This window comes from Dromiciops gliroides, chromosome 2 (assembly GCF_019393635.1).
Source record: "Dromiciops gliroides isolate mDroGli1 chromosome 2, mDroGli1.pri, whole genome shotgun sequence".
Classification (NCBI taxonomy): Eukaryota; Metazoa; Chordata; class Mammalia; order Microbiotheria; family Microbiotheriidae; genus Dromiciops; species Dromiciops gliroides.
The window spans coordinates 590000100-590014922 of NC_057862.1; the positions used below are offsets into that span (position 1 = coordinate 590000100).

The 14823-nt window shown below is 35.1% G+C and overlaps 2 protein-coding genes across 4 annotated transcripts in view; one reads left to right on the forward strand and one right to left on the reverse strand.

The window, feature by feature from the left end:
- FANCL (FA complementation group L) overlaps positions 1–14823 on the forward strand; it is a 79741-nt gene that overhangs the window by 16851 nt on the left and 48067 nt on the right. For 2 of the 3 annotated variants that reach the window (XM_043989834.1, XM_043989836.1), the window contains exons 3-5: positions 2780–2840; positions 8041–8097; positions 14581–14681. In XM_043989834.1, the coding sequence (XP_043845769.1) occupies positions 2780–2840; positions 8041–8097; positions 14581–14681 (219 nt within the window). The remainder of the gene's footprint in view (positions 1–2779; positions 2841–8040; positions 8098–14580; positions 14682–14823) is intronic. The other variant, XM_043989835.1, reaches the window with a different exon arrangement.
- VRK2 (VRK serine/threonine kinase 2) overlaps positions 6461–14823 on the reverse strand; it is a 152936-nt gene continuing 144573 nt past the window's right edge. Inside the window, exon 14 of the transcript XR_006355071.1 lies at positions 6461–6488. The gene's annotated coding sequence lies outside the window, so the exon portion shown is untranslated. The remainder of the gene's footprint in view (positions 6489–14823) is intronic.

Consider the following 14823-nt stretch of genomic DNA (forward strand, 5'->3'; position numbering starts at 1 on the left):
TAGGGTTGGTCCAGCCTACCTCAGGAGGTAGGATTTTTCCATCTACTCACTAGCTTATAGCCTGTCTCACACAGTTCCTTTCCATCAGGTGAAAACTTATATGTGTTTTTTTTTAATACCAGTAGCAAAGCATTTCTTTCAGTCATTTGTTCAAGAACGCTTATTGAGTATGTGCATAATTTAATACTAAGTGGGCACAAAATCAAAGATGATATTGTGTCTGTATGAATCATTTAAGTTTAGGGGTAGTTCATAAGGCATAGAATATATGTCACACCCTTGGCAGCTAGCTTAAGAATGCCTTCTGTTGTTTACAGGGGAATTGGGTGAGAGAATATGGCTAGATAGGCATAAATTCAGTACTTTTTTCAGATATACTATTTCATCTGTGTGTAGGAAGCTCTAGGCGAGAAGCTTCCTCTTATTGTTGTTCAATGATAGCCATCTCTTAGTGACCCTGTAGACAACAGCACACTAATACTGTCTGTGGAGTTTTCTTGCCAAATAGAGTGGTTTGTCATTTTCTTCTATAGTGGATTAAGGCAAACAGAGGTTGTGACTAGCCCAGGGTCACACACCTAGTAAGTGTCTGAAGTCAAATTTGAACTCAGGGCTTCCTGACTCCAGGCCTAACATTCTATCCACTGAACCACCTGGCTGCCTTCTGGGAAATCTCAGGTTAAATGACTTGCCCAAGGTCACACAGCTAAGTGTCTGAGGCCACATTTGAACTCAGGTCTTCCTAACTCCAGACTTCCCCTTCCCCAGACCTCCCCTACCCATGCTGATGGGTACTTTCTCTTTAACTTGGAGTCATAGAGAGTTGCATGGGACATCAAGAGGTTAAGTGACTTGTCTAGAGTCATAAAGCTAGGTTAAAGTGGAATTGACCTCAGCTCTTCATAACTGCAAGGCCAGTTCTTTTTCTACTCTACCATACTAGCTCTCCATTACTTCTTAAAAAAACAAAGCAAAACAAAACAAACAAAACAAACAAACAAAAAACTCCATGTTGGTAGTTGATTTTTGCCACTTTCGAAGATGAAAGATATTCCATGATTGTGGCCTGGCTTTTTAAATGGACTTGTGGAAGTTCAGATTTGGAAAGAACCTTGGTAGTAATCTAGTCCCAAGTCTTACCCACTACCTTCTAAGGAGCCCATTCTACTTCCCAAGTAGTGCCGATCAGGAGGAAGGCTTTCTTTTACCTCTTGCCTCAGTTGTCCTCTTTGAAGCTTCTCCCATTGCTCCTGGTTGGTTGATTGGTTGTTGTTCTTCCTTCTGGAAGAGGACCAAAATGACATCACTTTGCTCTTAATCCTGCCCTCTGGGCCAACCCAAACTCTAAATCCTTTTTCCTAGTCACTGCCTTTCAGAGAGTTAAATACAGCTATAGTGTTTCTCTTGCCTTCCATCCTACAACTTCTCCAAGCTAAATATCACCACTTCCTGTAACTTACCCTTCCTGACCTCACCTAGAGCTTATCATTACCCTTCTTGCCCTTCTCTGGATACACCTTTCTACAAATATGGCATCCAGAACTGAACACAATATCCCAGATGTGATCTGACTAGGAAGGAAATACAGGGGATGCTATCTCCTCTATGAATATACATCTGATAGAGTATAATAAACAGCTTTGTTGGTTTTATTTAACTTTTAAAATTTTTGTTTAACTCCTTTTGGGAGAAGAAGCTCATTCAGTAGGAAAATGTTTGAGTTCAGGGGTCAGCTAGGTGACATGGTGGATAAAGCACTGGCTCTGAATTCAGGAGGACCTGAGTTCAAATCTGGCCTTAGACACTAGACACTCACTAGCTGTGTGACCCTGGGCAAGTCACTTAACCCTCATTGCCTCGCAAAAAAAAAAGAAAAGAAAAGAAAAGAAAATATTTGAGTTCTGTTGTTAAGGATGATACTATCTTGGTAAGTTATAATTACCATGTATTGTCCTTAAATTAATCATATTTTGATGTAGTAGAAAGAATATTGGACTGGCAATCAGGAAAGAGCTGGGTTAAAAACTCTAGTTCTGATACTTATTAATTATAAGACTAAACAAATTACTTAGCCTTTTTCCTTCTCTGTAAAATGGGAATAAGAATTCATGGTGGCATGCATATCCCCTCACAGGGGAACTAGATGGCGTACTGGATAGAGCTCCAAACCTGGAATTAGGAAGACTAGAGTTCAAATTTTGCTTCAGACATTAGTTGTGGCATCCTGGGCAAGTCACTTATCCTGTTTACCTCAGTTTCCTCATCTTTAAAATGGTGATAATAATAGCATCTAAATCCCAGGGCTGTCATTAGGATCAACTGAGATGATAATTATAAAGTGCTTAGTACAGTGCCTGGCATAGAGTAAGTGCTATGTAAATGTTAGATATTATTATTATTATTATTATTATTATTATTAAAGTCTTTTGCAAACCTTAAAGCACTATATAAAAATCACTTTTAAAAAAATCTCATATGCTGATTGAAATCCTTTATATTACTGCCTAAACTTTAAAAAATCATGGTAATAAAATTCATATTTTTAAATGCTTTAAAGATAGCTACAATTAACACTAACATTTTGAAGACAGTATTTTAAATATAAGTAATAAAATTAAATTGTTAGAATTATGTTTATTTTCTTTCTTTGGTACATACGTATAAATGTCTGTGTTTTTATCATATAAAGAAACTTTAAAACAATGTTTTGAGTGAGGACAAAACCATGTATCACCTATAAAAACAACAAAAAACCTTGTGTTCCATTTTTAATTTTTAGAATACTCTGTAGTTGGCAGCTGAAGACAATACTGGATGGATATCATCAGATATTAAACCAAGTATGTCTTTTAAAAAATATCTTAATATAGATGAGCAAAAAGCAATGATTTTATTATTTGGTAAGAACTGTAACTGATAATATGTGTGTATATAATATATATATATATCAAAGCTTCAGATCACTGGAATAATAGGAATCATTAATTTGTATATGTATATTTAGGAATTGATTGTATAGACAACACAGGTAATAAGTGAATATGCTACACATGATTATTTTTAAGTTTAGATTCTCAATTCATAAAGGTGTTTGTATATATTGGAGAGCTTTAAATTAATAAGATATTTTAAAGTCATGTTAAAATGTTAAAGAGTAAACCCCCCCTTTTAGAAAAAAAGTTATTTATATTCTCCATATAAAGTTGATACCCAGGGGCAGCTAGGTGGCGCACTGGATAAAGCACTGGCCCTGGATTCAGGAGGACCTGGGTTCAAATCTGGCCTCAGACACTTGACACTTAGTAGCTGTGTGACCCTGGGCAAGTTACTTGACCCTCACTGCCCCTCAAAAAAAAAAAGTCGATACACAGCTGTTTTGTTATTTTCTCTACATTTAACTTTCTTTCCATATTCATATATGGATACATATTTTGTATTAAAATATTTTCCCCTAATTATTATTTATTGCCCAATCTTAAAATAAAGTTTTGTTTTGACATGATTAATTAGTAAAATTGAGCCTCAAAAGTATATTAAAGTCCTTTCTGCCTTGTATGATCAATTCTTCCCTCTCTGGCACTACAATTACTATGTATTTTAATTGGATGTTTAAATTAGTGCTTCATTTTGACTATCCTGCTGTATTTTTGTTCAGATGGACTATTCTCACCATGTGCTTACAATTGAAGTCAAATGACTTGCTCAGGGTTTGAAATCATCTTCCTGACTCCAGCTCCATTGCTTTGTCCACCATGTCACCTTTCTGCCTATCTTGAAGGAAGTCAGAGATTTGCAGGCAGAGAGAGATGAGGAGGGAGAGCAGTCTAGGGAGGAGGAGAGCAGGGCAAAGTCATGGAGATGAGAAATGGAGCATCATATGGGAAAAACAGCAAGTGGTCTAGGATGGCCTGATAGGAGATTGTGGAAGTGAATGATGTGTAAGAAGATTGGAAATCTATGAAAGAACAAGATTATTATGAACAAGAATCAGTAGAGTCTATTGAGGAGTGCCATGAACAGACCTATGATTTTGAAAAAATCACTTTGACAGCTATTTAGAAGTTGGATTAGAATGGGGAGAGATTTGAGTCGGGGAGACCAATTAGGAAGATAATATAATATTCTGCTCAATGTTTATTTTTCATCCACTTTTTGTTTTTCTTATGTTTATCATGAGGCTGATCTCTTTCGAGTAACTATGAGAAGTTGGTTTTTACAAACAACATCATTATAGGGCTTCTCTGTTAATGAGGATTCTCTTCAATTTGGCCTTTGCCCAAGATAGCCTTCATGTAGGACATCCCTGACATTAGTGAACATTAGTGGTATTTGTTGCTTGTTTTCTTGTTGATACTCAGCAGATTGTTGAACAAAGTTGTCTCTGTAATTGCATTTGCCATAGAATTTTATAGTTTTAATGTAATGTATACATAAGAAACAATTTGGTTGATAAATATACATATTACATACTATGGAGAAATAGGCCAGATTCTCCAAACTAATTCTACATATACCTTGATACTTGGTAATTTTAAATAGGTATTTTCATTTTCTTCTCTTTTTTCATTCTTTTGTTTCTGTTTGACTGATTCTGGATGTCTCATATAGTCATTAGCTTCCACCTGCCCAATTCTAATTGTTTTATATGTCAGAGACTTTAAAAAGCACTTAAAAAAAATCTCATTTGATTCTCACAACAACCCTTGAAACTAGGTGCTATTATTATCCCCATTTTAAAGTTGAGAAAACTGAGGTTAAGTGACTTGTCCAAGGTCACACATCTAGTAAATGTCTGAATCAGGTCTTTCTGACTCCAGGCCCAGAACTCATCCATGGTGCCACCTAACTAATTCAGAAAATGGAACCAGAAATCATCCAATTCTAATTTTTAAGGAATTAGTTTCTTTAGTCACTTTTGTACCTCCTTTTCCATTTGGCCAATTCTACTTTTTAAGAAGCTGTATTCTTCATTGGATTTTTTCCCCATTTGTCCAATTGTATTTTTTAAGGAAGTTTTTCTTTGGTCAGTTTTTGTGCTTGCTTTTCCAAGCTGTTGATTCTTTTTTCATATATGTCTTGCATACCTCTCATTTCTTTTCCCATTTTTTCTTCTGCCTCTTTGATTTTCAAAATCATTTTTGAGCTTTTCCAAGAAGGCTTTTTCGCCTTCAGAACGATTCATCTTCCCATTTGAGGCTTTGCTTATAGGCATTTTGACGATGTTGTCATTTTCTGAGTTTGTTGCCATAGTAGTTTTCTATGGTGAGGGTTCTTTTCTGTTTCTTACTCATACTTAGCCTATTTTGTGACTTTTAAAGTTGATATCTGCTACTGGGACACAGGGGGCACTGTCCCAAGCTTCTTGTGCTGGGAGCCAGGGGCCTGGTCACTGGGTTTTTGTGCTAGAGCCTTGGGGGTTTGTAGTTTGCTCACTGCACTGGAGTGGTCCTGCCTGGTCACATCTGTTGTGTAAGGCAAAACTTCTTAAACTGTGGGGGTCACAAAAAAATTGGCAGCAGTAAAAGGTTTTGTATACCTATTTTATAAACCTGGGGTTTTGTAAAAATTTATCAGGCAAAAAGGGGTTGCAAGTGGAAAAAGTTTAAGAAGCCTTGGTATGGAACACCCCAGCTGGCAGATTGCCTTCTGCACTGGGGCTAGGGACCTCACAACTGGCCTGATGTACCACTAGACTACTAATCTAGGACCACGGGGCCTCAGCTGCTGATCTGTGCTGTGACTGAGAACCTTTTTCTGGCTTGCCTGGAAACCCTCTGCCTTGCACTGAGCTCCCCTTTTACCCAAGTGAGAAAGGACTTTCCTGAAATCCTTCTAAATTACCTTAAACTGGAAGGTTGTTTCACTCTGTCTTTCTGTAGGTTCAGAATCCATTTAGAGGCTTAATTTAATGGTTTTTTTCTGAGGGAAACTAGGAAAAGCTCAGACAACTTCCTGGCTTCTTTCTACCATCTTGGCTCTGCCTCAATACTTGGTACCTTCAATGTAAATTTGATCATGGGGTGGATGGACAAAATGGTTTTGTGAAATATAATTTAAGATCAAGAATTTAAAATAGCCCAAGGTTTTCAGACTACTTAGAAACCTCATGTATAAATACTTTAAGAGTCAGAAGCTATTGAAAAATAAAACTAACAAAATCTTGATGTGAAATGATTGATTACCAAAGTGGGAATTGTTTCCAAATCATCTGTGTGCTAACAGTCAGTTCACTGAGTAGTTGAAGCATAGGTCAAAATGACTGGGAAATTAGAAAAAGGAAAATTTAGAAATGTGGTAGCATTGCTTACCTGTTAAAACAAGTTGTCAGCCAAAAAATTCAGAAATTGACAAAAGTAAAGATATTAACTCAGACTGTTACCATTTCTTAGAAACATTTAATTTATACAAAACATTCATAATAATGAATAAGCCAGGAGGGTTCAGAAATCTGCCATAGCCAATGTTAATAATTACGTTGTAATTCTCACCTATAGGGAAAAAAAGAAGAGAAATTATAAGTGGTCAGTAGAGAATAGACCACCTACTCAAAACTCTCAATGCAGCTATATAGCAGATGGCATAGTGGAAAGAGTCCTGGATTTGGAGTCAGAATAACTAGGTTCAAATCCTGGTCATATCAGTTAATACTTGAGTGACTTTGGGCAAGTGACTTGACCGTTATGCTCAAAAAGTGAAGAAATTAGACTAAGTGACCTTGAATATCCCATCCAAATGTGTGATTCTATTTATCATTAAACTGTATCCATTGTAAGTTTGTTACCCTTTAAAATTTTTTTTTTCAAAAAAGAAAAGGAAAGTTCATTTGTTAAACTCATGCAGAATTATTTACAATAGGGGTTTAATAGGTAAATCACTTATCTTCTGTTGGCCTCATTTGCCTCATGAAATGAAGGGACTTGGCTAGACTAGATGACCCTATGAGATCCTCTGCAACTCTGAATTTACCACTTATATGTATTCAACAACCTTGATTTTAAAAATATTTTTTTTTTTCCTAAAGGAAGAGGAGAAAAAATTCATTTGTTGACCTTGTTCAGAATTACTCGCAGTATTGGTTCAATAGCTAACAAAAGGTAACTGGCAATACAATACAATGTTAAGCAGAAGAATAATTCAGGGTTTCAGCTGAAGGGAGAAGACAATGTAAAATCTTCCTTTTCATTGCTTTCTTTTATTCTGTGATTCTTACAGGGTTTAAAAAATAAATTATATGGGATTTCAATGAGCTTTAGACATTATTTTTAAATATTCATTCTGCTTTTGTAAGTTTGTCTTTTCACCTTTTTCCAACAGTTGTTGCTTTCTCTTAGAGGACTGACTAGTTTGCTATAGGATGATTCTGTCACAGAAATAATGATGGTTATTAGTCTTCAAGGTCATGAGAGGGAATCAAAACAGTATATAAAGTTTTGCTCTTTACTAATTTTGAATCCATTCGTTCTAATTTCATTTTTCAACTATATGAGTTTCTTTTCTTCCCCTTTATTAAACACAATGTTTTTAGATTTTAATTAACCTATTTCTTTCCCTCTCTCCTTTTAGCTGGATGAAAATGTACAATCAGGTTGCAATCTAGTCTTAAGGATTGTAGGAAAAATTCAATTAACTTCAATTCAGCAAACATTTATTAAACACCTCCTATAAGTAGAGCATTATGCTAAGACTGGGGGGGGGAGATAATAAGATTAGATAAAAGGTAGGTGTTACCCACAGGGAGTTCACAATCTATTAAACAAATAAGGTAGGTACTATGGTATTAGTAGAATAGGTCTCAGATTAATATCCTCCATTGACATTTATTTGAGGGCTGTTTATTGGAATTTTAAAAATTTGTTTTTATTAAGAACCCTACTATATATCCCATAAAGATAATTGTCAAAATGTTAATATTTTATATAGTTACTATACTTAAGAGATGCGAATGTGTTTAATTTGTTATTTAATTTTTCACATTCAGATTGACCTACATTTTAATTCCAACGAACAAGTAAAATTAATTGGAACTGTTGTTTAATTTAGAGATTGCAGTACTCTCCTGACCTGGTGAGCTTTATGATGGAGTTGAAGATGATTTTGGTAAGAAATTTATTCTGACTGTATTACCGTTCTATAGGTTTTTACTGTTTCTCTAACTGGCATAATTAGAATTTCAGATTCTCTCCTACCACCCTATAAAATTACTGATTGGGTTAGGGTAGGTAGCAACCGGCTACCCTTAACCTATGTCCATCCCCCTAACCTATGTTAATTCCTGGTGGAATTTGTTTGATTAAATAATAAACTAATACATGGATAGTACTTACTATTTGCTCTGGCCAGTTGATGAAGGTCATGAATGTACAATAAAAGTCCTTTCAAAGAACTTTTGGAAAATCCAGGGAAAGGTTAGATATTATGCTTAAAAATGGAAAAGAGGTGCCAGATTCCCCAAGATAGGTGTGTGTGTAAATTTAGTAAGCTAAGAAACATTTGAATAATAATTCTAGAATTATTGAATTTTTTAAATTACATAGCACTTTTATTTTTAATAACTGTGATTAAAAAAAGAAAAGTTTAATGAGGCATGGAAAGAGATTAAAATTAATAGCTAAGTGAGACCCTAAGCAGTATGCTTACATTCTCTGGACTTCAGTTTCCTTATCTGTAAATGAGTTGGTTAGATCAAGTGATCTTGAAGATCCTTGTTTAGCCTCTGTAAAAATAAGTTTTTGCATTATGTGATTCTTAATCCAGGACACACATATACACATATATACATGTGTATGTATATAAATGTGTGTGTGTGTGTGTGTGTGTGTGTGTGTGTGTGAAAGAGAGAGAGATTATGGGCAGTTAGGTAGCCCAGTGGATACAGCACTGGGTCTGGAGTCAGGAAGACCTGAATTCAAATGCAGCTTCAAGCACTCATTAGCTGTGGGATCCTTGACAATTCATTTAACCCAGTTTGCCTCAGTTCCTAATCTGTAAAATGAGCTGGAGAAGGAAATGATAAACCATTCCAGTATCTCTGCCAAGAAAACAACAAACTCTGTGTGTGTGTGTGTGTGTGTGTGTGTGTGTGTGTGTGTGTGTGTGTGTATCAGTTAGATGATGAGGTGGATACAGGGCTGGGCCTGAAGTCAGAGACTCATTGTCTTGAGTTCAAATCTAGCCTCAGATGCTTACTAGCTGTGTCACCCTGGGCAAGTCATTTAATCTTGTTTGCCTCAGTTTTTCTGTAAAATGAACTGGAGAAGGAAATGGCAAATTGCTTCAGAATTGTTACCAAGAAAAGCCAAAATGGGGTCAGGTCACAAAGAGTTGGACATGACTGAAACAAATGAACAGCAGAAACTATGTGTGTATGTATGTCCTAAGAATGGAGAAGAATTTCAAGATATTTTTATTTATATTTACATTACTAAGAACAAATGCTTTTGAAAGAGAAATATTCATAAACTAAACACCTTAATGATGTATTTCCTTATAATCTGATGTTTAACATGTGCCAGTAGTAAAACATTGAGAAGTAAAAAATTAACTTGTGTAAGGGATGTTTCCTTTTTTCTTTAGTAAAATTAGGAGAATTTTTTTAAAAACCCTACAAGTCAAGCTGTAGCATGATGCAAAAAAAGTTAAATGTATCTGGGAACTAGAGTAAAGTTATACAACTTTACCCTATTAAGCAGTCATTATGGAAAACTATTTTTTACCTAAGCCATCAGTCATACATATACTTATCACATAATTTGAAGGAATAATGATTATATATTTAAAAAGTCAGAGAATTATAATATGGCTTAGGTAAAAAATAATTATTTTATTATTAAAAATTAATAATTAATTTTTTAAAATAAAAAATAATTGTTTTAGTTTAATGTAAAAATATTTTTGTCATCTCATATAAACACAGGAATGACTCAGTTGGAACTTTAACCATTAGAACTACTGAGGCATGTTTCTAAGTTGCATGAAATGTTTAACATTATATGTTTCCTATACATCTTTATAGGAAAATGTGATCCTTCCTTTTAAACTTAGCATACTTGTTAAAAAAAATAAACAAGAATAGATTTCTGATTTTGTTGCTCATTGAAAATGTAGTTCTCAGGGCAGCTAGATGGTTCAGTGGATAAAGCACTGGCCCTGGATTCAGGAGTACCTGAGTTCAAATCTGGCCTGAGACACTTGACACTTATTAGCTGTGTGACCCTGGGCAAATCACTTAACCCTCATTGTCCCACAAAACAAAACAAAAAATGAAAACAGAGCTCTCTTAAAAATGTAAGGTTATTAGTGAGATCTTCTTGGATTGCTAGTAATAAGACAAGATTTGTCACTGATGAAGAAATGATATGATTGATTTTAATGATTTAAGCAGTTAGCAAATTTATATTGATTGACATCAGGGTAACCGTATAAATTTTATGTTGTTTTTTAAATTCTTACCCCTTCCCCCACCCCCACCCCCTAAAAATGGATCGCATCTCTTTTTGCAGGTAGTTACTAGTTTTATCTTTTCTGTGGAGATTGAATAGCAAGGATGATAATCCTGAATCACTGACTGTACCTTGAATAGTTTGCTATGAAATTTTTTTTTTCTATAGCTGTTTGGTTAGAATGCCTTCATTACTCTCCCTATTTATTATATCATTTTTCCTCTAAAAGACATTACTCTTAATCAGCACATCAACATAATTTGTAGTGGACGTTTATTTTTCTTTTATGCTTATATCCTGGACTGGACATGAAGTTCAGTAGAGGTATATGATATCATTGGGTTGATGATTGGCCTCTCCTGTTGTAGAGAATCAATTCTGAGAAAGATTGGCTTTAGTAGCCTGTTTTTTAAGCCATAGAAAATAGACCTGGCTTTTTTGTAACAAATTACTTAAGATACAGATACTAATGAAGCTTGATTATTCTGAGCCCTACTTTTTAAAACCTAGAGAGTACATTGAGTTATTTGGCATTACCTTCCCATCTTATAGTCTTAATTATAATAGCAATTTTGTGATTATAGACCTATCTTGATTTTTTCCCCCAAAAAAACAAAAACTACAAAGAAAATCTACTTTGATAATGGTGTTTAGGGAAGGGGATGGTGATGGTTAGTTTTCCCTTATCATGAAGCAGTATGATATAAGGGGAATAGGAAATTCTGGAGATTTCTGTTCAACTCTGACCTTAAACACTAGCTGTATGACAAGAGGCAAGTTATTTAACTTCTGAGAGACTTTGTTTTTTATCATTTGCAAAGTGGGAGTACTAAATCTTACCTCATGAGCTTATTATTTGCAAAGCACTTCACAATCTTGAAAATGTTACATATAAATGAATTAGTTTATTATTAATAAGCATGAAGGATTTTCTAGTTTATAGTCTTTCTGAATAAAACCTGGAATTTCAGAAAAATAGCTATGACATTTGTAAATAAAGCAAACATTACTCATTTCCCTTGTAACAACAAAAATACTTAATATTTAAAATTATACTTTTGGGTTTCTGGTTATTTTCAGCACAGTATTAAGTATCTTTAATAAAAATCAGTGTGTTATATTGGAGAAACAGTTTTCTGAGCTAGGAAGACCAATGGTCACATTTCATCCCTGACCCATATTGCCTGTGTAACCCAGAGCAGTCCAACTCAAATCCTCTTAATTGTGTCAGATCATCTGTAGTTCCTTCCACCCTGGAAAGCACATGTCCAATTAAAAAAACTCACATTTTATAATGTTATTAAAAAGGACATAGATTTCTTGTTTTTCAGACATGTATATTCTCATTAGGTCTTTATTGTACTACAGGAATTTATATGTAGGCATTCATGAGCTCGTAGATTTAAAGCCTGAAGGGACCTCCATGTTTCCATTTTACAAGTGAAAAAACAAAGGCCAAGAGAGGTCGTACCTTCACGCAGGGAGTAAATAACAGAGTAATTCAAATCCAGGTGTTCACTGGATTGCAAATCCAGTGTTTTTAATTTTCCCCATTGTACCATCCTGTCGCTTATAGGATTATAGATTTAGAATTTGGTAGTGACCTTCTAGGCCCACTGAGTCCAGCCCCCTGATATAAAGGTATAAAATAAAGGTTATAAAAAGGTCATACAGTTAGTATCTTTGGATTTGAACTAGGATCTTCCTAACCAAATCTCGTATTGCATCGGCTAAGCTTCTTAAACTGTGGGTTGCCATCCCATATGTGATCATGTAACTGAATGTGGGGGGTCACATAACTGAACAATGTACTTTCACCTTGGAATAGTTTTAGAACTAGAAAAGTCCTTTTGGTTATTAGCCTTAAGACTTTGTTTTCTAAAATAATAAATGCAATGTTTTTTTAGTTTATGAATTTCTATTTTAAACCTGAAAATCTGTCAATTATTGTAATTTTATGATGTTGAAAAAGTTTTTAAAATATAATTTCAGTGTCAATAATCATTTTATTAATAATGCTAGTATTTTATTAATAAAAGAGGTCAGTGGCACTCTCAAATGCCCAAGACCCCTCATAAGGGTGGACTCACAGTTTATATGCCCTTGGAAGAGTGGGTGTTCCTGAGGGTGATAATAAACTTTGATTGGCTGACAACTAGTGAGAGAATGAATATTACAGTGAGAAATGGAATCACTCCAATGAGAGGCTGAGAGAGTGACTTTATGTTACTCTTGGACAGACTATCTCTATACATAGATCACCCCCAACTTCTGGCAATCTAATCAAAGGATTTATCCCCACCTAAACTGAGTAGAACACAATGAACTTCCCTGTCTTAGATTAAATTCCTTAGAAGGTTGGGTGGTGTCTGACCAAGATTGAGGAGAGTTAATTCAATCTCCTCAGTAATGTCTTTTAAGAGATGAACTTTGAAATGAAGACTATAGAAAAGGGGGGGGGGACTCTGGATCTTCCACAAATAATTAGTTATTAATAATCATTTCATTCATTTTCACCATAATTTTCTGTGGAGAATAATAGCTTTGCTAAATGTAAGGGTCCCAAGAATAGAATGAAAATACCTTTTCTGTCATTACTGCTGTCTTCTCACCAAACCTGCAATTTTATTACTGTGGGGATCTTCTTTCTAGGAAAGCTATTTCCTCTACCAGTGCAGAGCAACAGTTGCTTTAATTTAGCATTAAGAATTGCCTGGATTGCACTAAGAGGTTGTAACTTAGGTCATACTATGGGTTAAAATTTGATGGCTCTCTTTTTCTGCTTTTCTCTTTCCCTCCCAACTTGGATTTTTTTTTTTCTGAAAACTTAAATTTTCTGTCTCATCCCCAATGTTTTTCTTGTCAATTCCTTTCCTCCTTCTGTTGCACTCCTACACTTTCGTAATGCCTTCTGGCTTTTCTGACAATGTGAACACCAAAGTAATTTGTAAATATTTCTTACAGTCAATAAAATTGAGAGTATCTTAAAATATTTTTTCAAATGCCAAATTTGTAAACGTTAGCAACTTTAAAATGGAGCAGTATTCATTCTTACTGCCAACTGCTCATCGTTGTTGATTTTGATCTTGTTTTCTTTATCGATTTAGTTGTAAGTTTTTAACTATATCGCCTTAGAGAGATCAATAGAGGGCAATGTAGCCATTACTCTAGTGTATCAATGATGTGAGTCCTTCATCCATTGGGTGCTTATTATGATCCATCCATGCCACTTCAGACCATGTGATTCTTTTCTGGGTCATCTTTTGGATCTTCCATATGGATCAGAGTAGGGAGGGCCTTACTCTCATCCTCTTGACTTCTGGGTGGTGCAATGGATAGTGTACTGAACATGGACATAAGAAGACCTAGGTTCATATGTGGCATCAGACACTTATTAGTTGTATGATCCCAGCCAAGTCGCTTAAATCTCTGCCTGCCTCAGTTTCCTTATCTGTAAATTGGGAATAATAACAGCACCTACTTCCCAGGGGTGCTATGAGGAAAACATGATATAATATTTGTGAAGTACTTTGCAATCTTGAATATACTGTATAAATGCTACCAATCAATTATCATCACTGACATGTGGGCATGATTTTTCAAGATGACTTTTGAGTTATTGATGTGTGATGAAAAGCCCTGTTGAGGAAAAAAATAGTATATGATACTAGAGCCAAAGAATGGAAGGAATTAGGACATGAATAATTAGAACAGTTATTTTGTTTCTTTATTTGGATAAGGATGTAGTGAGTTCCTACTTTTGTGCCAATGAAGCCACTTGGAGCATTTCATATATTACGGTTTTCTGATGAAAGTTTGAAAAGGATAAAGAAGTAGAAAAGTTTGAGGATAGTTATTATTAGATGAACTTTTGTATAGCCTGAATGACATTTGATGGATGGTGAAAGCTTAGAAATCTTAAATTCACATCCCCCCACCCAGCATCCTCACTGCCTTTGTTTAAATCACCTGATAAATTCTTTAACTTTCTCATAACTGAGAAGAGGTTTGAGTCAGCTGGATTTATGGGGGTTTGGGATTAGCCCAGAGAATTTAATGAAATTGTTTCTAGTAATTTGGTACTGATCCCATCGCACTGGAGCTGATGTGTGTATGTGTATTTGTCTTTTTTTTCAAACAGGAAGTTGCACTGAAGAATAAACAAGAGCTGTACGCACCACCCCCTCCTCCTCAGTACTACTCTTGTCTTGTTGAAGAAATAGAAGCTCTGGGTTGGGATAAGTATGCTTATTATTTAATGTTTCTTCAGTACTTAGGACGCCTGTGATTTCATTGTAACAAGTGATCCCCGATACAGGTCACACTGCGTTTTGACTTTAGTAGGTGATCTCTGAGAGTTGCTGTGATTGAAAAACACACTTCT